Source organism: Euprymna scolopes, chromosome 44, assembly GCF_053919585.1.
Source record: "Euprymna scolopes isolate OS-2025 chromosome 44, ASM5391958v1, whole genome shotgun sequence".
In the NCBI taxonomy this organism is placed as follows: Eukaryota; Metazoa; Mollusca; class Cephalopoda; order Sepiida; family Sepiolidae; genus Euprymna; species Euprymna scolopes.
The window spans coordinates 20,113,897-20,140,110 of NC_136525.1; the positions used below are offsets into that span (position 1 = coordinate 20,113,897).

Below are 26,214 nucleotides of genomic sequence, written 5' to 3' on the forward strand. Positions count from 1 at the left end.
AAAAAGTAACAGAATGGATTTTTCAGGAAAACTCTGGTTGCCCCTTTAGGGGTTTCTTTCAGGTTAAAATGGCTAAAATTGACATTTTATACTTATTAAAAAACATTGATGCCATAGATTTTTATAAAACTTTATGAAAAGTTGTAAGTAACTGATTTCTATATAATTTTGTTTGTCTATACTTTGTGATAACTCTTGGATGTGCCCCAGGGGCTCTTTTAGGGCTAATAAAAACACTCCATTTTTGGGACTATTTTAACATTTGTCCAAAATTTTCTGTGTATGGCTATTTAGCAGTTTTGCATGGTGCTGAACTGAAATTTAAATATGTTAAGGCTTTGGGGACTTTTGGGGCTAAAGGGGGGGGGGGCAATGCTGAACTTAGTCATTTTTTATGCCTCGTTCACTGTGCACTCACGGGGGACCATGCATGCTTCACTTGTTTTATATATAAGAAATGCAAAGGCATTTTTTTTTTTTTTTTTTTAATCTTTAAATATCATTTTTTTTTTTTTTTTTTTTCATATCTATTGCTAATTTGATATGCATTCTAACATTTGAAAAAGTTGAATTTTTCTTTTCCATTTTTATTCATTACTCCAGCAATTCTCTAGATAGTAAACCAGCTTCAGTTAAATGTAAAAAAGAAATTTTAATTAAAAAAAGCAAAAATACAGAAAAATCTTTACGGTATATGTACTTGTCACAGAACAAAAATGTCATCTTCCAAAAATCACGAAAATTGATCAAGTAGTTTTTTATTAATAAAATCATTTTTCAATGATCAATGTGAAATCGTTATCATTACAAGGCTGATCCTACACGTTTAAATTATTGTGTAGTTATCTGGGTTTTTTTTGTTTTTGTTTTTTTGTTTTTTTAAGATGCCGCTGCAAGATAGTCTCTTTTTCTTACTCATAAAATTTGATTTTCTCAGTAAAAAAATCAAACTACTTGATCAATTTAAGTGATTTTTGGAATATGACGTCTTCGGTCTGTCGTTGGTTAATGAGATTGAATTCTGGATTTGCACCAAATTTTTTAACTCCATTGTTTTGCTTTTTAGATGCCACGGTAGAGTACCCCGATGAGAACTTGGTGACCAAGCTAGAAGATTATGAACAAGTTCCAGTTTCGTCCGAAGAAGAACCAATCGTCCAACTTATCGGATGCGATGAGCAATTGCCGCTCTTTACTGCGCACGCTTCCGCTTGCATGTATTGCTCCCTCCGCAAGAAGAAAACCCCATTTAAAAAGCCCCCTCTCAAGCAGCTCGCTCCCCTGCCGAAATGTTTGATGCGACCTTCGCACACATCGAAATGCCAATTCCTTAGAATTATATCGGATATATATTTTAAGAAACTTCAAGAGGCATCTGATTCTCTTAGTAAGCCAGGAGCCTCTACAAGGAATACGATTACAATAATAGCAGCCTCCTCATCTGCATCTTCTTCTTCGTCTTCATCTTGGTCAGTTGTCAAAGAGATGGAGGCTGTTGTTACCCTGACGTCAGATTCTCTTGAACCTGATGCTACTCTACCCATCCTTGACAAATCTGTTTCTGATCTCACCCAAAATGAGGTGACCAGCCTCGAACCAAGCTCAGACGTTCATCGCACTACTCCGAGTGAGACGGCAAACATAGCAGACGAGAAGGAAGTATATGTCACTTTGGAATCATCAGAGAAAGGCAAATCGGTAACAGTGTCAGCAACGCTTGCCACCAGCGAAGAAATAAAGGCTAATCTAACGACCCAATTTAGTGACGGGTCTTCAGCATCGATAGAATCATCTCAGCTTGCTTCGTCAGTCAGCAGTAGCGCTAGCAGCAGCAACAGTGAGACGAACATTGACTTCCGCACACCCGCAGGCACGATCTACATCGAACCAAGCTCAACGTCTATAAAGGAGCTTCCCCTCAAACACGCCATGGCATCTGATAGACCTTCCGTTGATACGTTGTCTCATAACCTAACCCCTACATCGTCTCTTCTACCTGACAGCCAGGGCAAACAGGTTGCCTCGTCGATCAAATCTGATATCAAAGAAGATGAAGCTCCACCAGAAAGCAATATTATCACTACGGCCAGCCTCCCGCAGGCCGATGGGGAACACATGGAACCAGGTGCTGCAAACATTGAACCTACACGAGTATCGGAGTCACCGTCAAAGGTTACTCCACCCGAGTCTGTGAGTGTTGCGGCACAAGTATTAAAACAGGACACAAAAGTGTCCCAGCCAGACCCCGAGAAGGATGTTGCACCCGATTCCAAAGGACGACCACTCTACACTCTTGTTCGGGTTGGTTTGCCCCCAGCAGTTAAAAGGGAATCGGCAATCATGCGACTCAATAATCGAATTAAAGCTCTTGAGTTTAATGTGTCCCTCAGCAGCAGGTAAGGGAAAAAACATTTCGAATTATTGTCCAAAATTCCCCCTACACTTAAAAGCAAAAATAAAAATAAAAAATCTGTATGATGTATATACCTGTGACAAAACCAAAATATCACATTCCAAAAATCGCATAAATTGATCAAGTAGTTTTATTTTATAAAGAAAATCATTTTTAAGTGAGTGATTAATGGGAATTTGTAGGCATTACAACATAAATTTCGCAAGTTTGAATTATCTCCCATTAATTTTTTATTTTTATTTATTTATTTTTTTCAAAATGATGGACAAAGACGTCTGCTCTTCAGTTACTTACAAAATTTGATTTTCTTATTTAAAATTGAAATTACTTGATCAATTTATGTGATTTTTGGAATATGATGTATTCGTTTTGTCATAGGTACGTGTATCATACAATTTTCTTTGTTTTGTTTTTTTTAATATAGAGAGAATTCTGGACAAAAACCAATATTTCAACTTTTTTGCATTTCGTATTTAAATGATGTTGAAATTGATTTTACTAATTGTTTTTTCTTTATTTTTATAATTCGTTTATTTTATTGTTGTTTTTTGTTTGTTTTTTAGTTTGTTTTTTGTTATTTGCTTTTTGTTATTTGATTTTATTTTTTGTTTGTTTTTATTTATTTTTTTTTAATCTTTGTAAAAAAAAAAAAAAAAAAAAAAAAAAGGCAATTTTTTGGGTGGGTGCTCAAGATAGTCTACAGATTAATTTGTTTAAAATATGTGATTTTAGGCAAAACAACAGTCTTTACTTAATTGTCCTATCGAAAATAGTAGTATATCCAAAAATTCATAGAGTAGAAAATTATTTATAGTTGAGTAATTTTTATAGAAAATTAAGGAAATTGCGTTTTCCCTAGATGTAAACACCATAAAGATTGCGAATACAGAGGACATATTTATCTCCCTTTTCGCCATTGTAATGGCTTCCAACATTTGTAGCCTATCGATATGGGCTTCTCAGACTGATATGCGGATAGGTATGTCACGTGCATTCAAACGTTACTCAATATGCACCGGTTATTTGCCCTTGTCGTGATTTTCGATTTATCCGGCAGGTGGCGTCTCTACTTCCTGTTTCGCCTTCTCTATCCACTTTTATTTTCTATCTATCTTTCTCTTTTCGCTTGAATCGTCGATGAAGACAAATACATTCCAGGCACCTTGACAGGCGTAACCTTCGTTTTAAGGTAAAATGACACAAGTATGCATTAACGAACCTATGAATAGACAACGAACATAGAACAAATATTACAAGTTAAAAAACATGCTTATGCATGTACACCCACACACACGCATACACTCTTGTTGTTTTTTACCTTGTTCATTTAAATAAATATATTACTTGTACATATTGTAACTCATATTTTGGTTGTATTATTCTGAGATCAGTCATCTTATTCCACTACAAGCCTATAACGATAGATTTTACTAAAAATACAATAGCAGTTGTTCTACTCAAACTTTCATAATTTTTGGATATATTACTGTTTTCGACATAACGAGTAAGTACTGTTGTTTTTGATTAAAACCATATATTTATTTTAAAAAGCACCCTTTTTTTCCCCCCACACTTAAGAGAAATATTCAAGAAAAAATGAGCCAAACAAAAGTTTGGTTAAAAGAAAAAAATAAATTGCTTAATTTTTTAAAATCATAATACCTTTTTTTTTGGTCCCCCGATTTATCTTAGAGGGACCTATGTTTTCAGTGGCGTCCGTCCGTTAGTCCAGATGATTGCCAGATAACCATCCATTCGTTTTTCCTGAAATTTTGCCACAAATTGTATTTCATTAAATAAATGTGCACAGTAAAAATATTTTTTTGGCAAAAATTCTCGTTACGTCTCTATGGGCTCAAAAGAAGTCAAAAATGCTCCAAAATGGCCCAAAATAATGTTTTGCCTTCCATAACTTTTGATCCATGTATCAGATTTTTCTGAAACTTGGCCAAAATGTGGAGCCCATTGTTCTTCATATAAATCCAGTATGGGTGACTTTGGCAAAATTCTGGTTCGCTTCCCCGGGGACTTTGTACTAAAATCGTCCCTTTTGTGGCTCTTTTTTTTTTTCATATTTCTCAACAAAAACTTGATATGTCTGACTATATAGTGTTTTTTCATGGTGGGCAACTTAAATATACATGTGTTAAGGCCTGAAACTGCACCGTTATCCATTTATACTGGGATTTGGAACGACCCTGGTGTCTAACTCTGTCCCGTGGGGAGGCATAGTAAATAGGTACACTGGGATTTGGTGACCCCAGCATCAAAAATGCTCCAAAATGGCAAAAAAAACAACACTTTTTGCCCCATAGCGTTTGATCCATCTATTAGATTTTCCTGAAACTTGGCCAAAATGTGGAAGCTATTGTTCTTAATATAAATTCAGTATGGGTGACAAAATTCTGGTTTGCATCCCTCTGGGACCCTTAGGGCTAAAAAAAAAAAATTCCTTTTTGGAGCTCTTTTTTCATATTACTAAAGAAAATGACACTTTTTACCTCATAACTTTTGCCCCATCCATTAGATTTTTCTGAAACTTGGCGAAAATGTGAAAGCATTGATCATTTCTTCACTATTTTTTGTGGCGTCATCTCACATGCAGCATCAGAGGGGGACCACGCACACACAGCTTTTTTTTATTTTTTTAAATAGGAAATGTTTACTAAAAATAAAAACTAAATATATCAACAAATTATTTAATTCCTCCAAATCTCGGAACCCATCAGTTTATTTTATTTTGGTAATAGTTTATATTGTATGTATACGTTTTGTGCTGAAGATCTCCGGAAAAAAATTTCACTTAATTTGATCAAGCAGTTTTTTTTTACAGCGGAAAAACACGTTTATGACAGCTCATTGAAGTCAGCCATCTTTGAATTTTTCGAACACAATTTAAAGCGCCAACACTCTCTCCTCATATTAGCTTTTCTTTCTAAAAATCGAACCTTTTGCTCGGTATCATAACAAATTGTTTTTTTTTTTTTCGCTGTAAAAAAAAAAAAAAACTTTTTTTTTTTTTTTTTTTTTTGAGAACTTTGTTCCATAACGGATACGTACAATATAACCTTTTTTTTTTTCGCTATTTTCACTTTTTGATGTCTTGATTAAACTGTACAAGTACCATTTTTTTTTTTTTTTTTTTTTTTTTACAAAGATTTTTAGTGGAAAAAAAAAAGCATGACAGTCAATCTAATTATATAATAGCAGAGTGATTTAATTCCTGCAAATTTCATTCCATCCGTCGGGGAGGGGGGGGTATTTTATTTTATTTTATTTTTAATTTTATTCATTTTATTGTTTGTTTTTTTGTTTTTTTTTTCTTTTACAAAGATTTTTAGTAGAAATTAAAAAAAAAAAAAAAAAAAAAAAAATGCTGATTCATCCTAAAATCTGTTACTTCCTGTTCTTAATGTAAGAATTCTGGCTTGCTCGAGTGACATGCTTAAATATGAGCACTGGTTTGCACAAAGTTTGTCCCAAGTGTGTTCAGAGAAGATCAAAAAGAAAACCATTGTCAGTCATGACCCAGATGGGCATCAAGACGGGTTCCTCACTCTCCCTATAGTCAAGACCTTGCTCTCTTGACTTTTGGCTATTCCGTAAGGAAAACATTAGAGGCAGTCCGTATGAGACAATTGAGGAAATGAAAGAGGCTGTGACGAAGGTCATTTGCGCGCTCACACAAGAGGACTTCCATGGGGCGTTTCAGAAGTTGTCGGAACAGTACAAGAAGTGCATTACAGCCAGAGGAGATTACTTTGAGGAGGACAAGAGTTTCATGCATGCACTATCAATAAAAATGCTCATACAAAAAAATGTCTGGAAACTTATTGAAGGCACCGTTATAAAATCTGCCGTTTTAAAATACAAAATATCGGACCAGGAGTATGTATGAGTTTTTGTAAAAATTAGCTAGCACATCTTCTATTGGATTATTTTTTTTTATTTTTTTTTTTTTTTTAATTTATACTAATTTTGACATATGTAAGTACATAATGTTTTCACCTGAAATACGTTTCAAATTCCATTATTCTGTATAAGCACCGCATTATTTTTATGTTTTTAGATTTCTGGATGAATTGAGTCAAAGATATCGCAAACAATCAGAAGAAATGATGAGCTTTCTCAACCGAACTGTTGCTCGACTTCGGAATGCAACGAAAAAGACAGAGGAAACGGTAAATATATTCTGGTTTTTTTTCCCCCCCCCATCCCATGGTAATAAAAAAAAAAAAATTATGCATTTATTTATTCACTAGCGAGTGGTACCCGGCGTTGCCCGGGTGTTTGGAGGTGTGTGTGTGTGTGTGGAAAAAAGTAAGTATGAGGATCGAACCCGAACCGTTGAGGCAAAGTTGTAAATTAAAGTGTGGAAAAAAAAACGTGCGACGTTAACCATTGCCCCACCGCGAGATGCTAACGGAAACACATTTGAATTTATTTAATTACTTGGATTTGGCAGGTGCCCGTTTTAATGAGTTAATGAGGTCAAGTTTGACTGCGGGATAGTATTTCTCCAAGATGTTATAGGAAAAAGACTAACCGACATGCGGCGAGCAACAAATGTGGAATATTTATCTTCCCGAAATCGAGCAAATTAAATAGACAGGCGAGCTTCATTGTTAACTGTGAGATATGTGATATAAAAAGTTTTAAAAAGTTGTGAAGCAAGCAACCGCTTCTCTGAAAAAAGCCTTTTGTAGACATACAGAAAAAGCGAACACACATACAAACATACATATGTTTTCGCTTTTATATTTATAGATTATTAAAAAAGTCGATTTGGTAACCTGAAATCGGTTTGTTTATACAGAATTGGTCGCAAAGAACTGTTTCACATTAAAGCATATGATAATACTCAATAAATTCATTTTTATTGTAATTATTCTTCTATTAGATCTTTTTACATAATTCTTTTTAAATTTATGCTAATTTTGACATAAGTAAGTACATAATGTTTTCAACAGAAATGCATGGGTTTTGAATCTCATTCTGCAGAAGTTTTGCCTGGGCATAAAATATGCTTAAATATGATATTTTAATTTGTCCAGATTTCGTATATATTATCATAGCTGTGATTTCAAAAGTAAAAAAGAAAAAAAAATATAAGTGCCATCACCTAGAATTGAAACCAAAACTGTAGCATTAAATTTATTTATTATTTATTTTTTGAGAAAATTGAGAAATTAACCGGCTTAAATTTTTTAACCAGCTAAAGCTGGTGACCTTACCACTCTATCAATGTGACACATTTAATTAAAAATTAAAATTGAACAAAGATGAATGTACAAAATGTTTAACGATTTTTTTTTGGGGGGGGGGGATTTTTTTTACATTTTGACCCATTTTTGACTCCTTAAAAACTATTTTAACGGGTTAATGACCCGTAAAAGAATGGTCTGTAAAAAATCCAATCATTTGAGGCCCCTTAGCTCTGCTCTACATCTTTTAGTTTTGGAGGAGATAATTTAAAAATATGAAGACATACAGACCTTTTATATTATAAATTAAGGCTAGTCAATCAAAGAAGAGGGGATGACTTTTAAAAATATTGGCAAAAAAAGCGACCCCCCCCCCTCTCTGTAGAAAAGTGCCCAGTTGAGGGTGAAGGAATTAATGTTTTTAGCCAATTTTTAAATATTTTTCGTCTGAAAAACGATACCAATCTCGTGAAAATCTGTCGCCTCTGTCGAAAGTTTTAGGCAGACATACAAACATACATACATACAAACATACATACATACATTTAAACAGACAAGTGAAATTTATATATTAGATTATGTAATTAATAACAAATTATCCACTATGCTTGTCACATTTAGGTTTATGACTATGGATTTAAAGTGAATATTTCTCAATACAAAATGTGTATTACTCAATAGATTTTAACTCAAAATGATTCCCCCATGTAATATTTAACCAAAAAAAAAAAAAACTTTTAATGCGTACACAGAATATTTTTTCTTGCACACCACTTGCATCGTAATTTAATGACTTTGTTATATACTTGTTAGCTTATCTCGCGTCTTCATGTTGCCAAGTCTCACACATATCCATATCTTTATCTCTTTTATTACTGACATATCTTTGTTGCATCGCATCTCTCAGATGTTCCCACTAAGTTTTTTCTTTTTCCTTCCCTGATCCTGTTCTCTGACAAGCTAAAGAAAGGTGAGGTCACTTGTGCAAGTGATACTTTGTATTAAATACACAAAGGTTTTTGGAAATAGGATTGTTAATCAAGGTGTGGTAATGATTGAGAAAAAAGGATCGGACAATAGAGGGCGATATATTTAGTGTTAGATTACAGATTGTTTTAGAAGAGGAAGTAAGTTCTGGGATAGTTTACAACAATTAAAGACTGAACCGCAGAAACTAATGTTTTAATAATCGTGCCTGTATTCTTTTAACCTTTATCTGTTTTGTAGGTCCAGCGTCATGAAGTCCACCTAAATATTCTTGAGGCTCGTCTTGATAATTTGACACAGGCTGTCTCTAAACTTTCCGATAACATGGATGAACTTACAAGACATGTAAGTAATCAAATTTTCAGGGGCACCTTCCCCCTGCTCTCCAACTTTTTTTTTTTTTTTTTTCTGTAAATCTGCAATACTTTATTTAGACAATTCTACAATGGCTTTTGTGCGTTTCTTTTTTTTTTTTTTACCTTGATCTTGAAAAACATTTGTAATTGTAAACTGAATCAAACATGAACTCTGTAAGGAAGAAAACTATTGATGACAAAAATTGAGAAATTAACCGACTTAAATTTACTATTTAAATTTAGTAAGTAATTCCCCTGATCTACTTTTCATAACATTTGTCATTTTTCTTTCGCTACATAGGAACCACCTAGAACTAAACATTTCTCCCATCGTTTAATGAATCTCTGAAGACTTTTTTGTAGAAGACTCCATGTTCGTCATCCAACCATTATGCAACTTAGCAAATTAAGGTGCATCATCTGAGAAACGTTTTCTTTCCAAAAATAACTTTATGGCTGGGAAAAGGTAAAAGTCAGATGGTACGAGGTCAGAAGAGTAGGGGGTATAGGGACTATTTCATAGCCACACACCTTTGATTTTGGTCTGAGTAGACTTACCTGTGGAGGGCTGCATCCTTTTTTGGAGATTGTGAGTCAAAGTGCTTCTACTACGTTTAACTGGGTGTTGGTCTCTGGAGACCGTTTTTGTAGAACAGCTCGGGTTTGTCCTTTAACCACTACATGACTTAAAAACTCCAAGCTTCATCATCTGGGGAAACGTTTTCCTTTCAAAAACAACTTCATGGCTTGGAAAAGGTGGAAATCAAAAGGTGCAAGGCCAGGGGAGTAAGGAGAAGGATTTCATAGCCACAGGGTTGTGCTTCTGATCTGGCGGCATGCACGTTGTAGAGAGGAACATCGTTATTACCTTTACTGATCTTGCTCCACTCTTTGATTTTGATAGCTTTTTTTTTTTCTTTCCAAAAATAACTTTATAACTGGGAAGAGGTGAAAGTAAGATGGTACGAGGTCTATGGGAGACTTTTTCATAGCCATACGCCCTTGATTCTGATCTGAGAAGACTTGCCTGTGGAGGATTGCATCCTTACCTTTGGTGGTGAATCCAACTGCTTCTACTGTGTATAACTGGGCTTTGATATCTGAATTATAGTGATAGACCCAGGTTTCATCCTGTGTAATCAGTCTTTTGAAAAACTTTAACTCATCTTCTTGGCACATCTCCCAAATTTATCCTCAAGCGCTCGATGCGTTCTTGCTTCTGGAAAAGTTTCCACAACCTGGAAATCTATCTGGTAGACACTTTGTGCATGTGCTTCCTCTATCTGTATGCGAGCCAGATACGCCCGAAAACTAAATACTGTTGCCACATCTGGGCAGGAGCTGCTTGGTATGCTCTATCCAGCATTGATAGAGTTCAAAACAGGCTTTGAAATCTAGTAGGTGATGCCCTTTCTCTTCCCTGCAACCTTTTTCCCACAGAAAAGACGTTGCGAGCCTGTCTGTGCTCTATCATAATTTTCATGGCAAGTGCTTGACTAAACTCTAATCTATGGTCCCTCCCCCTTGCCAAACTTAAAAAAAAAACAAAAAAAAACACTCAACTAGCTACAACCACTATTTATTTCACCCACTATCTGTGCCTAAATCTAAACATAAATTCCATGAACAAAGTTTCTTTCCTAGAACTTCCCGCCTGTGGAACACTGTTCCACTACTCTGCTTCCTGGTTGGATACAACATAGTAGCCTCCAAATCCAATGTAAACAAATTCTTGTTGAACCGTCCCCATAAATAATCAAATTCTACCTAATTTACACCATTAACAATTACGGCACTGCCACCTTATTTATTAACCCTTATCCTCGAGTAGCCTCGAGGCCTTGATAAGTAATTACTTCCAAGTAAAAAACAAAAATGGGCATGAATGATAGTTTCCACAAAAACTGTGCTAATCTTGATCTCTTGGGTTATTTGTTAAATATCACACCTCGATCTTCCAAAATGGCAGCTTCAACTTGACTGACAAATGCCTCATCAATGGTACGAACTGCCTTTAATAAGTTTCCAGATTTTTTTTTGTACAGGGATTTAAAATTTCGCACACATCTCCTCATTCCTCACAAACTCCCTGCCTTCTTTGAATCTCTTATGCCACTCAAAAACTGATGCTGGATTCATGGTCCAAAAGCAGTCTAAAGCATTCCATACGTTTCTGTGGCATTTTTTTTCAAGTTTAAAACTGAATTTTATTGCATATCATTCTTCTAAAGTGTTCTTACATCCAGATTGCATTTTTGAAATTCGCTAGCTGCGACAATCAGACTTTAGTAGACTGTATTCCAATTCCTGATGTAGCTGTTCATTTGAACGTGAAATCATAAAAATTAGTCGGTCATCTCATAAGATGTATAGCAATAATATACTGAATTTTCAAGTGTCTATGACAATTTTAAACGCTTGTATTTAAGGCACTTCATAGAAGGGGGTAATGAGGTCTGAGAGCTGTTTGCACAGATTTCTGACCATGTTTGAATTCACGCTGCCAGAATTTTACCAGGACATGTTATGAGGCATCATTTTACCAGGACATGTTATGAGGCATCATTTTACCAGGACATGTTATGAGGCATCATTTTACCAGGACATGTTATGAGGCATCATTTTACCAGGACATGTTATGAGGCATCATTTTACCAGGACATGTTATGAGGCATCATTTTACCAGGACATGTTATGAGGCATCATTTTACCAGGACATGTTATGAGGCATCATTTTACCAGGACATGTTATGAGGCATCATTTTACCAGGACATGTTATGAGGCATCATTTTACCAGGACATGTTATGAGGCATCATTTTACCAGGACATGTTATGAGGCATCATTTTACCAGGACATGTTATGAGGCATCATTTTACCAGGACATGTTATGAGGCATCATTCTACCAGGACATGTTATGAGGCATCATTCTACCAGGACATGTTATGAGGCATCATTCTACCAGGACATGTTATGAGGCATCATTCTACCAGGACATGTTATGAGGCATCATTCTACCAGGACATGTTATGAGGCATCATTCTACCAGGACATGTTATGAGGCATCATTCTACCAGGACATGTTATGAGGCATCATTCTACCAGGACATGTTATGAGGCATCATTACCATGATTTTTTTTTTCTTCAAATGTCTCTTGTGGTGTACATCTTTTCGAATACAAAAACCAGACCACTGCATTCTGTTTCACACCCAATTCCGTTCAAACACCTGTAAATCGGAAACCACAATTAGCTGAGACCTGTAATTTGCCATATAACCCATAGAGATATAAATCATTGCACATGCAAAATTTCAGCTAGATTAGACAACTGGAAGTGCGTCAGAGGCATTGCTTATTGAACATCCTTCGTATCGTAACTGCTTGATTGGTTGGTTGTTTTTTTTATGGCATATCAACCCTTTTCAGGTTATTTAATGCCGAATCCAGTGATTTTAAAGAAAAATTTAATAGAATTTTTTATTTTTTTACTGTTTCTATTTAACCTATAGTTGGGACCTAACACCACACCAGAGTGGACCTGGGAGCAATGGCAATTAAAAGGTGGCTCCACACTCCCCAAAGCCCACAAGCTGAGGCCTCGCTATCAGATATAGTTTAAGGTCTTATCCAGGACCTGTAACTGCTTGAAGAAACATGGTTGTAACCTTCAATTATGAAGAAGGCGATAAAAATCTAAAATACGAAACTGTTAGAAGATGTGATAGTAACGAAGCTTATGATTTTTACTAAAATATTTTTGGATTATTTGGATGAATTGTGGACTCAAATCTCTTTTACATTAGTGCCGTAGTTCTTATGAACCTATCCCTTTAACTCAAAAACACTCAACAGACTCCATTCCACACCTGACTCAGTTCAAACACCTGGAAATCAGAAACCACAATTAGTTCAGAGCTGTAATTTGCCACATAACTTGTAGAGATATAAATCATTGCACATGCAAAACTACAGCTAGATCAGACAACTGGAAGTGTGTCGGACATTAGTTATTGAACATCCTTCATGTATATGTAATTTATACATGTACATTAAAGTATCTAAATAATTTTGATACTTGTGCACTTATTGAACCATGCTGAAATAATGTTATTTAGAAAGCCATTCTTAACATGGGGAGAGGAGGGTGTTTTATAACTATTCAGTACTTAACAATTTATTAAAAAAGATATAAAACTTTAATTTAACTTAAATACTTTTTAAAAATAGCACGGTTCAACAGGTCTACAAGCACCAAAATTTTAACAAAATAAAAAACCCAACATTAAACAGAAATAATCATATTTATAATCCATCCGATAATCCTTTTTTTTTCCTTTTTGTTTTTCCTTTTAGCTTACGGATCGTCAAATGGTGTGGGCATCCATTGAGATGGCTATTCTCACCTTAATCTTTGTCGTTTGCCTAAAGAAACGGCAACCGTCTCTGCCGCCAAGTTTGGTGGCCAAAGTTCTTGAAGAACTTCTCCAGACACAGAATTCTTCGCACAGTCGAAGGCGCAACTCAGATTCTGAAGTTTTACAATTGCCCCCAAATCACCGAGAAGTTGTACGGCAACGCAGTGTAGATGACCTTGGTGAGTATAGCTGCTCTCCCTTCCTCTCTTGCATTCTTTTTTTTTTTTTACTCTTTTTATTTACTGGTGATACTAGATCAAGGCTGTCTGAAGATATCTGCTTCCTGACCTAAAATGCACCAAACGTTGATGTTATAGTTTTTTTTCCTTTCCCTTTACAAAATTTAATCATGTTCTGATAAGTAAAAAAAAAAAAACACACACACACACACACACACACTCAACAATTTTCCTATACAAAACAACCAAACCAAACTCTACGAATAAATAATAAAGAATCTGAAGCTTGAAAGACTGGATTCAGCATTAAATAACCCAAAAAGTGTTGATGCTGAAACACAAAACAACCAAACCAACCTCATATGACATGGAAAAGTTAAAAAATTTGACTGAATTCCAACTTTTTTTCATTGCATAACTTCAGGAGAAGTAACAGTAATTCTATATTGGCCAGACAAATCGAAATAGTGAATTTCAAGTACAATGAATGGTACCTACGTGATTGTCATGTTGCGAATAGTAACATATCCAAAAATTACAGAAAAACGATAAAGCAGAAAAATAATTATTAATGAAAAAAATGAAGCAAAATCACTGTTATGCTTACTAAAAAAAAGAGATAAGTTGATAGGGGAGATAATTAGGTTTGATTGCTTACATCATGTGATGAATATAATTATATAAAAATGGAAGGAGTTGTGTTCGAAGGCTATATCAATGTGGTTTGTGGGAAACGCCATGGACACGAGTTAGTATATAAAAAATGACAATATTAGAAGGAATTTTCAATTATATTACGTTTATTTACCAACATAATGTGTAGGTGAATTTTCAATTATATTACGTTTATTTACCAACATAATGGTAGGTGTTGATATCCCTAATTTTCGAGACTAGAATCTCTTCCTCGGTAGAAAAGAAAGTATGCAACTGTTTAGTAAGACTTTCCTTTGTCTCTTTGATTTTTTTTTATTCATTTCTTTATTTCGTGAAGTCAGTGTCGCAGTCTGGCTGTCAAATCAATTTCCAGGATATGAGTTGTAATGGATATTAAGTATTGTTAGGAATTATTGTAGCTTTTTTCTTTTTTTATATATATAAAAATATTGGGCTTGTATTACTATACACATAGATTCGAAAAAGTTGTCCAAAAACAAATATATAACAAATAAATGTTATCAAAGACAAGATAAGTTACTTTTCTATCTAACTGGATATTTTTTTAATGTTTTTATTTAATGTAACATGTTTATTCAGCTTGAAAAACAGTGTTTACCGATGTATTGGAAAATTTAAAATGGCGCCCGACTCTCTCTCTCTCTCTCTCTCTTTAATATAAGTTTGGGAAAATGAGTTAAAAATAAAAAACTATACAAAATACTGTTAGAAACTTGCTCAATATGTTAGCGTGACATAGGCTGACATATTCCGTGGGTTTTAACAGTATTTTGTATATTTTCTTATTTTTAACTAATTTTTCCAAACTTACCGTGCTCAAGAGAGTCGGATACCATTTTAAATTTTCCAATACATCGGTAAAACACTGTTTTTTTTTTAGCTGAATAGACATGTTACATTAAATAAAAACACTAAAAAATTATTCAGTTATGTAGAAAAGTAACTTATCTTGCCTTTGATAACATTTGTTATATATATATATATATATATATATATATATTTTTTTTTTTTTTTTTTTTTTTTTTTTTTTATACAACTGTTTCGAATTTGTGTATAGTAATATAAACCGAAAATATTTCATATTACGAGTTGCTGGAGTCGTGCAAGTAATTTTTAAAATAAATTGTAGGTGATTACGTTATATCACCAATAAAATGGTGTAACGATAATAAATGAAAATGTTTTTTTCATGTATCTGAGAATGATTTTAATTTTTGTTTCTGTGCTCATTTTTAAACTTATACAGAAAAAGAAATAAAAGTGTAGTTGTAATGGAGACAATTCTGTATATTTTTCAATCTAAAATATGAGTTATTCTCCTTAGTGATATTTATTTTTAAGTGATTATTTAATGATGTTTCAGAGTTTGGCGGTCCTGGATATGACCTTAAACTATATCCAGTGGTGAGGCCCCAGCTTGCGGGCTTTGGGGAGTGTGGAGCCACCCTTTAATTACCATTGCTCCCAGGCCCACTCTGACCCATAGTGGTAGTACCTGTTAGGGTCCCAACTATGGGTTAAATAGAAACCGACTTGAAAATAACAAATATATTCTATTAAAAAATTTTTCTTCAAAATCTTTGGATTCGGCATTAAATAACCCGAAAAGGGTTGATATGCCGTTAAACAAAAACAACCAACCAACCAACCATAGTTTGGCTCAAACGACTGGTAATAAGTAATTTTTTAAATTACTTGTATTGCTAATAAAATGGTACATCTATATATACAAAAGGCAAAAGTGGCGTGCGCATTTTTGTATGTCTGCAAAAGGCTTTTTGGTGGTTGGGGGGGGTCCCAAGAGGGTTACTATTTTCGAGAACTTTTTATATACTCCCTAGATAATAATATCTACGATTTGCAGATGGACATCATCTCTACATTTATTTTAATCGACTTTTATAAAATTCCCTCTATTCCGTCCTTTCGCATGTTTCTTCATCTGTTTCATATAAATAAAGCGAAACTAATCGAAGTGAAGTAGACAGCCTGGCTTTCCTGCTAGGGACATCTTGTAAGCAATTAGCTTTGATCAATGCTGGTAAAACCCTTCATATCAGACAATTGCTATTCATTTGAGAGTTCCCCCTTTTTCGGGGGAGCTTTGTTTCCCCAACATCATGGGGAAACAAATAAATGAAACGTCGGAAAGCTGAACTGAAATGATTAACTTTGATAAATTTCAACGCTTTTGACTTCCTCTCGTGTCGTAGCGTAGCAGTAAGATCTTGGCTTTTCGTTCACTTTTTCTCCATTTTCGTGTTACGGGTTCGAGCCTACCTGCCTACTACTACTTTTTTTGCTCAACACACACCTCCAAACATCCAGGCAATGCTGGGCACCCAGGCTAGTGTATAATAAAAATCTCACCTGTTTATTTAAATGTATGTTTGTAAAATTTTGACTGACGCATCGGAACGTGATGAAACCGTATCATTTTAAACGCTGAATTAACAGACAACAAATATCGAAAAATTGGTCAAAAATATTAATTCCTTCACCCTCAACAGGACAGTTTTCTCCAAGGAGAGGTCGTTTTCTTTTTTTTTTTTTTCTTTTTTTTCAGATATTTTCAAAAGTCATCCACTCTTTTTGATTGACTAACCTTAATTTTGACGTTTGTCACTCCTGTTTTGCGATGGACGCAACGGCAAAAAAACTTCTTTTTTTTTTTTTTTTTTTTTTTCACATTCTTTTGCTCCTTCATGGTACGGGTTCAAGCCTGCCTACTGCCACTTTTTTTTTTTTTTTGCTCAACACACTTCCAAACACCCGGGCAACGCGAGGCACCCAGGCTAGTAAATAAGAAATGAAAATTACCAGTTCGAAATCAAGGTTTTATTTGTCAGCTTAAATGCTATTTAGGTCTGACTATATAATAGAAGGTTCATCGGACTGCCAAGATGAATTGACAGACGATATCCAAGTTTTACGTAGAAATATCTTTTACTCGTCGGTCGCTTAAACATGATATTTCAATTTATGTAGATTGCATATGTATTATTATAGAATTAATCCTCTATTGAATATAATATATTATGAGGAATAATTTGCTTGGACTAATTCGTAAAAAAAATTAGAAAATAACAATGATAATGCCGTTCATCAAATTCTGTCTGTGTTTTTTTTTAAACACAGACAGAATTTGATGAACGATAGCCGATATTTGGGCTTGATGATTTTAAAGTTTTAGGTAAAATGGAAGAATTTTTACAGGGGAATATTTTATGTAACACCAGCCGGTGCAGCTTAAAATATTTTCCTCTAAAAATTCTTCTTTATCTATGAAAGAAAAACTAGTTTTAAGATCAATCTTTCGATATTTATCGGATTAATTTCTGTACAAAACATATCTAAGAACACTGTCAAACATAAGTTAGCTATGTGCGAAATTTGAAAAAGATGAGATCGGCCGTTTCGAAACCTATGAGGAAGGAACTTGCACACACACACAACACGCACACACACAACACGCACACACACAACACGCACACACACACACAGTGACTTTTAGATAATAGTAAAGAGTTCCCCTTGGCTGAAAAGAAATCAATACAATTAATTTTTATAAAGATCAGTACCTTCGTGTCCTTGATGAGCCCCATTAAATTGGAGAAAACAGAAGTCACAAGGAGCAAGATCAAGTGAATAGGAAGGTTGTTAAAGTATGGCAATATAAAAAAAAAGTCATTTAACAAATTGATAATTCCAAGTCATATTTTGAGTTTTCAGGAATAAATTAAAAAAAAAAAAAAAAAAAATGACTTTTTTTCCTTTCCTTTCTTTTTAGCTTGCCCAAAGTCTGTTGATATTGTGGAACCTGGAATACCATTTTTGCTTGGACAGGTAAGAAAAAAAAAAAGATAAAAACCTTATTTTAGTTGTTATTGGAGGGCATTTTCCTAAAAAAAAAAAAGTATTAAAATATTTAAAATGTATAATTATTACTATATAAAAATGTTCTTTTTTGGAGAGATTCCGGAATGTTCTAAAATGTAGAATATTAAAATATTCTATTTTGAGCGATTCTAGAATGTTCCATCCACCAGAACTATAAAAGAATGCTGTCCGTATAAACTCTTCAGCTATGCAATTAAGTTAGTTAAGCAGATAATAAGTGAGTTGAGCTGTCAGTCGCTAAGATGCTAACTACTATTGACTCTGGCAAAATTCCTAGGATAGTTCACCAGCCAAAAGGAACCTATTTAAAAGAACCAATTACCTGCATCCTTGAAAGAAAAACTGGACTTTTGGTAAATATAATTCTGTCTTTCTCTCTGACCAAAGAAATATTATTTCAATATTATCTTTTACTGTCTTTCTTCTAAATAAATCATTAGACTGAATTGATTATCTCCCTTAGACCTTGTCAAACATTTTCAAATATGTAATAGCATAAGAAAGCATATTTAATATTTGTAAATGTTTTGTTTTTCACAATGTTAAAATAAATATTTCTTTGTTTTCGACTTGTTTTATGTCCGATAAATAATTTTTTTGTAACTCCGAGTTTATAGTTTTTTTATTTTTATATTTGTTGTGTGTTTAATGTCTCCTAGACACAAGCACGTAATCTTATTCCAAAGTTATCAAACTATGATTAAAGTCCAAATCAGTTTTGTCTTCAAAAAAAAAAAAATGACAAAAGTGATAGTGAAGTTAATATCATGGTTAATACGTATCCTGCTTTTTGCTAATAATAGAATATAATATATTTTTTGCAATAAGTACTTTCTAGCAACGCTATCTGCTAGGGATAGGGGTGCTAGAAAGTATTTATTCCAAAAATATATTATAATTTTATATTATTTAGCAAAAAAAAAATCAAATGGTTAAGTGATCTAATTTAAAAAAATTTATCTTGACAATAACTTTTCAGATTTAAAAGATTTTGTTTTTTAAATATCCACTGTAGTTAGAAATGCCAAAGCTCTAGTAGTGGAATAATGCCCAATGGAGAAGTTAATTTGAGACGATTGAAAGCTAAGGCAAGAGGAATAGTTGGCGAAAACGTCATGAAACAACTAAGAAAGATTCCAATTAAATAATATATATACTAATCGGTACAGACCCGACCATGGAAGATCAGATAATGAATTAATGTGGATTTATAGGCCCAAAAAATCCAACCTTGATCGCCCTTCGGGGCCTGTGGTACAATGGATAGACGTTGAATCTACAGTTCTAGGTGAGAATTATCTGAAGATAGCAGTTTCAATCCTATCCAAAACCGGCCAGAGGTTTACTTGGCCAAAACATGGTGAGACGACAACTATGGATGGCAGTAATTGCTGAGAATGCAGTTAGGAGATTTGGAGTTCCTATCCCGTCGCGGTTATCACCTGACGAAGGCCAGAGGAATAGTTGGCCAAAATGTCATGAAACAACATCTAAGAAAGATGAGGATAATAGTCCGCAATAAATAAATTAATAAATAAAACTCATCTTGATAATGAATTTCAATTAAATAATATAATTGAAAAATGGTCTCAGATCTTCCATCTATCTTTACTATGTTATATATATACATTATATTGTCTTATATAAAGGTCAGTTGTCTGTATATATGTGTGTCCATCTAATGGCATAATCACATTGATACACCGGTTCTTGTCAGATTACCAAAGTTAGACAACAATGAGCCCGACCAGTACCAGATGGGGGACCGTTTGGGAATAGCATGTGCTGTATGTGGTCTTCGCTTATCTCGGCATTGTCATCTTGAAATTTCTACTTGCCACTGGTATTTAATAGTTCCAACTCGGGAGAGATGTGGTTGGAGATTACGCAACTCTTAATACATGCACAAGTCACGGCATCACCAGTGATGTTTCGTGGTATTCATTAAAATTGATGGACGGACATCATGTTTATCTAAAAGCTCAAAATTCCAAAGTGAACTAGTGATGGAACGATTCCAATATTTTTTAATAAAATAAAATACGCATCAAGTGCGCTTGAAAGCCAAATCACAACGTAATATTAGGAAAATAAATATTTTACTTGTTTGAAATTTATAATATAAATATATTTTGGAGCCAAATTCCATCCTCAGTGTATTGTTTTCTTTTTTTTTATTTTTATTTTCTTCTTTCTTGCTATGTTGTAAAGTTGGAGAAAGAAAGGTCTGTTCATAAAGAGCCGCACGTATCTCAGCGGTTGTATTTTGGAATGTTGGACCTGTGCGTAGACAACGCGAGAATAACGTCAAGGGTGTGAGTTCCATTATAGAAACGTTGGTTTAATTTGAATAAAATAAATCTACACCCTTGACGTTATCCAATATTTTTCTTGATTCCGATACAATTACCAATTCCGATTCTTTATCAATCTCTAATTATTTGTTCCGTTTGCCTGCTTCCCTCCGGACTACAACTTGGATGTCTTCAAGTCCAATGTTAACAAATTCCTAATGAACCGCCCCCTTAAACACTTCATCAAATCTCCACACTAACGTAATGTACTTGCAATAACCCTAATCCCTGAGTGGCTTCCGGGCCTTGATAAGTGGTGATCACTGTGTAAAAAAAAAAAAAAATACATAGTTATTTATTCTGATTACCATAAAAACATGCGTTAAATATGCAGACATTTTCTCAAACATAGAAATACACTTGATTTTATTTTATTTTTTATTTTATTTTTATTGGTCATTTAAAATCAATAAATTATTTTATTTTATTTTTTATTTTTATTGGTCATTTAAAATCAATAAATTATTTTATTATTTTATTTTTTATTTTTATTGGTCATTTAAAATCAATAAATTATTTTATTTTTTATTTTTATTGGTCATTTAAAATCAATAAATTATTTTATTTTTTATTTTTATTGGTCATTTAAAATCAATAAATTATTTTATTATTTTATTTTTTATTTTTATTGGTCATTTAAAATCAATAAATTATTTTATTTTATTTTTTATTTTTATTGGTCATTTAAAATCAATAAATTATTTTATTTTATTTTTTATTTTTATTGGTCATTTAAAATCAATAAATTATTTTATTTTATTTTTTATTTTTATTGGTCATTTAAAATCAATAAATTATTTTATTTTTTATTTTTATTGGTCATTTAAAATCAATAAATTATTTTATTTTTTATTTTTATTGGTCATTTAAAATCAATAAATTATTTTATTTTTTATTTTTATTGGTCATTTAAAATCAATAAATTATTTTATTATTTTATTTTTTATTTTTATTGGTCATTTAAAAATCAATAAATTATTTTATTTTTTATTTTTATTGGTCATTTAAAATCAATAAATTATTTTATTATTTTATTTTTATTGGTCATTTAAAATCAATAAATTATTTTATTATTTTATTTTTTATTTTTATTGGTCATTTAAAAATCAATAAATTATTTTATTTTTTATTTTTATTGGTCATTTAAAATCAATAAATTATTTTATTTTTTATTTTTATTGGTCATTTAAAATCAATAAATTATTTTATTATTACTACCAACAGTGGAAGACTTTTTTTTAAATAATAAAAAAAAAAAAAAAAAAGGAATTTCTTTTTGTTTTGTTTTTTTTTAATTATTTTTACAATTTTTGATTTTTGCAATCTTTAGTTTGTTTTTACAATTTCCTCAGCTTAAAATAACATGAAAAGAAAATTAGTTCTAGTTGTTTACAGGAAGCATTCCAAAGGTAATGTGGCCCTGTTGGTGGGGCATTAGAATACGCCGACTGCCCCCCTGCAGAGGGTAAAAGTCCCTCAATGGGGGTCCTGGATATGACCTTAAACTATATCCAGTGGTGAGGGCCCCAGCTTGTGGGCTTTGGGAAGTGTGGAGCCACCCTTTAATTACCATTGCTCCCAGGTCCACTCTGACCCGGAGTGGTAGTACCTGTTAGGGTCTCAACTATGGGTTAAATAGAAACCGACGTGAAAACAAATATATTCTATTAAAAAAAAATTTTCTTAAATCTTTGGATTCGGCATTAAATAACCCGAAAAGGGTTGATATGCCGTAAAACAAAAACAACCAACCAACCAACCAACCAAAGGTAATGCCTCCTAGTTTTTATTCTTCTTGAATGGATCAGAGGGGATTATGCATTCATGATCTGAAGGTTTCATCTCTCTGTTGCAAATATTGACGGTGTGAGACTAAGAAAGCAACCCTTGTCATTGACATGTCAGAAGTGCATTGAGAATGGTGATGACTATGTAGTAAAAGTAAATTATTGAACAAAAAAAGGTTGTGTTCTTTGTAGTTCTTTAACTTGATAAATTTAATAAAAAAAAATAGGAGGCTTTACTTTTGGAACAACTCTCTTATGTATTAGAGAGTTCCCATTCTGCACATCGTATTGTTCATTTCGAGTGATAACCAATTTAAACTGTTTGATATCTGATTATGATGCACAAGTACCATATATATCTTTTTATTAATTTTTAATTTTAATTTCTTTTTTTTTTTTTCTAGACGAAAGAAGGCCATAAAAAGAAAAAACGCAAGAAAAATAAATCAGTCGATTTGAAGATGAGCCAAGTCAATGATACAAGTAAATCGTCCGTTGTGTTGCCTACGCATCGAAGCGTCTCAACGACTCAATTCAACAGTGCTGGTCTTCTGTTCTTAGGACTTCCTGAGGGCTCAACCTCACCCACGTCTGGTGACTCGAGTACCCCTTCCAACACCACCTCTCTATCTCTCTCCTCCTCCCCTTCTTTAAAAGAACCAGAAAGTACTCATAGTAAGTCCGGTCATGCGACTGGTCACAGCAGTATGAACAGTAAGAGTGATCCGGATTTATACAGCCCTTACCAATCCGTGGTCCTGCCCCCACGCCACATACCGCCCTTTCCGCCCCCGCAGGATCACGCTCTTCCTTTCGACGTTTCTGTGATGACTACAACCCCTATACTTTCTTCGTATCTACCCCCCACCACAGCAGCGACAACAGTCGCAAGTGTAGCCTCATCTACACAAAATAAATCTGGACCAATCCCACTTGGGCAGGGCAAAAGTGGAACTACAGTTGCCCCCTCGCAGGCTAAGAGTGGTTCGCTTCAAAAAGGGTACCATCATCATCATCATAATCAACATCATTCACATCATCATCAGGTACCTGCTCCTGTGACAGTGGGAGCTCGGAATCAATACCACGGCACCCTCCGGCACTCTGCAAGTCTACCCGAGGAAAGAACGCATGTAATGAGCACGGAAAGTGCCAGAGGGGCTAGGGGAGGGTCCACATCTATCAAGCCTGTCAATGTAACTGCTAGCGAAAATAGCAGTCCGTCTGTGATCCGGAACCGTTTGAAGACCTTGAATGCAACACAGAAGAATTATACCGACCGGAAGAATTTGGGTCGATGTCCTCCGACAAATCCAATCCAATGTGCTGGCTTCAGGAAATCCTAAATTGTGATCTTTCTTACTGATAAGCTCCCACGGGGATTTTTCTACACTAAACGGCGATTCTTTTTTCATACATATGTTTGAAAAGTCCTATTAAAAAAAAAGTCCTGTTTTAAAATGCAATTTATTTTTCAAAATATAATTTATACAATTAATGTATACAAGAAGAAAGTATAACGCATGGACTTTTATTTAAAATTCAATTTTCATTTGCCGCCAGTTTTTCAAGTCGACCAGGAATTGCATCAACTGATTTCACAAAAAACTCTTACAGAATGGTAGTCATAACTTCATGTATTCGCCTTCAGGTTTTTCTAAATTTCTTGGTATGATTGAGTAGACTTGTTCTTTCAGCCAACCTCAGAGAAAAAAGTCGCAGGACAGTAAATAAGGACTTCTGGCCGACCATTCATGTAAACTGCAACAATTCATCTTCCAGGGAATTGAGGTCCTGGATATGACCTAAAATTATATCCAATGGTGAGGCCCCAGCTTGCGGGCTTTGGGAAGTGTGGAATCACCCTTTAATTGTCATTGCCCCCAGGTCTACTCTGACTCGGAGTGGTAGTACCCTTTTAGGGTCCCAACTATGGGTTAAATAGAAACAGACTTGAAAAAGAAAAATATATTCTATTAAGAAATTTTTCTTCGAAATAACTGGATTCGTACCTGTTAGGGGTCCCAACTATGGGTTGAATAGAAACCGACTTGAAAAAAATATATATATATATATTTTAAAAATTTTTCTTCAAAATCACTGGATTCGCCATTAAATAACCTGAAAAGTGTTGATATGCCGTAAAACAAAAACAACCAATCCAGGGAATTGGACTTCTAAGCCATTCATAAACAATAATAGCAAAGTGTGGAGGAGCTTCCATCTTGCATAAAAATCAAATCTTCAATATTGTCCCAAACATTAATAATTGGGCAAATTTCATCTCAAACATAGTGAGGTGCCTCAACACTTTGCTATTGTTGTTTATGAATGGCTGAGAAGTCTAATTCCTTGGAAGATGGATGTGTCATGGCGGTTTGTACAAATGGGCGGTCAGAAGTTCTGACTTAACAACTTGCGGCTTTTTTCTCTGTGGTTGGCTGAAAGAGCAAGCCTACTCCACCAAACCAAGAAATTTTGAAGAACTTGAAGGGCAAATATGTGAACTTATTACTACCATTCTGCAAGAGTTTCTTGTGAAATCAGTTGTTGCGATTCCTGGTCAATTTGAAAATCTGGTATCGAATGAATTTAAAAAAAAAATCCATGTTATACTTCTCGTATTCATTAATTGTATAAATTATATTTAAAACATAAATTGTATTTTAAAATACAAAGTTACTTTTCAATCACACTATCTCTCTCTCTCTCTCTCTATATATATATATATATATATATATATATATATATATATATATCGCTACAAATTATTAAACCTCACAAAAACATTCTCTTAAAAGATTTTGTTTATAATGCCTCCCTCATCCCATGCCCATAAATATTGTTTAATTTTTCTTGTTTTATTTTCTTTAATCTTTTTTTTTTTTAATTTTCTCTTATTTTTTTTTTTTTTTTATTGCCTTTTTCATTTTTTAAATGGAAAGGAGGGTTCAGTTTGCCGTGTAAGTTTAATGTGACAATGATCTCTGTAAAAACTTTATTTCTTAAAAACCTGTTCCTCCTCCTCCGTCTAAAACATTTGTCTTTTATTTATTTTTTTTTTTTATTATTATTTAGAAAAAAAAATCTTATTCTGAAAACAAAAAAAAACGGGCTTGTTCAATTTTTAGTTGAGGGTTCCGTTTCTACACTTCTTGTTTGATTTTCTTTTTTTCTTTTTTTCTTTTTTTTTTTTGCGTGCGCGTGTGTGTTTGTGCAGTTATGCAATATAGTTAACAAGAAAAAAGTGGTAAAAAAAAAAAAATATAACGTCCATAAACCAACATGCGTTTTGTCTAGTTCCATCCACAAACCAAGACCAAGACAAAAAATAGGAAATGATCCCAACTCACTTGTTCTTTGTAGCAAAATTTATTTCCTCATTGGTACAGCCATGACGTCACCCACGTGATCTAGAACGTTTTCCATGTCTCTCACGAGATCTCCGTTATCTCGTCTCTTGTGATCATTGTTTTTCTTCTTTTAAAGTCCTTTTTCCCTCTACAGGTGACATCCGTGCTATGTTATAAAAAAAAAACAAATAACTGTTACCAAATGCAATAAAATTTACTTAGAGTGGACCTGGGAGCAATGGCAATAAAAGGGTGGCTTCACATTTCCCAAAGCCCGCAAGCTGGGGCCTCACCATCGGATATAGTTTAAGGTCATATCTAGGGAACACCAATTCCCTGGAAGATGGATGGATCATGACTTAATGCCTTGCAACATTTTTCTCTGGCGTTGCTGGAAGAGGAAGTCTACTCAACCAAACCAAGAAATTAAGAAGAACTTGAAGGCTGAATACGTGAACTTATGACTACCAACTTGCATGTTCTTTGTAGCAACCTTTATTTCTTCATTGGTGCAGCCGTGACGTTACCTACATGATCTAGAACGTTTTCCACGTCTCTCACGAGATGTCCGTTTTCTTGTCTCT

At 33.8% G+C, this 26,214-nt stretch overlaps 1 protein-coding gene across 2 annotated transcripts in view; it reads left to right on the top strand.

Moving 5' to 3' along the window:
• The window catches only part of LOC145268723 (SUN domain-containing ossification factor-like), a 210,590-nt gene extending 186,252 nt beyond the window's left edge, over positions 1-24,338 (top strand). For both annotated transcript variants that reach the window (XM_080124278.1, XM_080124279.1), the window contains 6 exons: positions 1,067-2,396; positions 6,483-6,594; positions 8,845-8,949; positions 13,318-13,558; positions 18,027-18,082; positions 22,682-24,338. In XM_080124278.1, coding sequence (XP_079980404.1) covers positions 1,067-2,396; positions 6,483-6,594; positions 8,845-8,949; positions 13,318-13,558; positions 18,027-18,082; positions 22,682-23,623 — 2,786 coding nt within the window. In that variant the 3' untranslated portion in view covers positions 23,624-24,338. The remainder of the gene's footprint in view (positions 1-1,066; positions 2,397-6,482; positions 6,595-8,844; positions 8,950-13,317; positions 13,559-18,026; positions 18,083-22,681) is intronic.
• Positions 24,339-26,214: the final 1,876 nt, after the last annotated feature.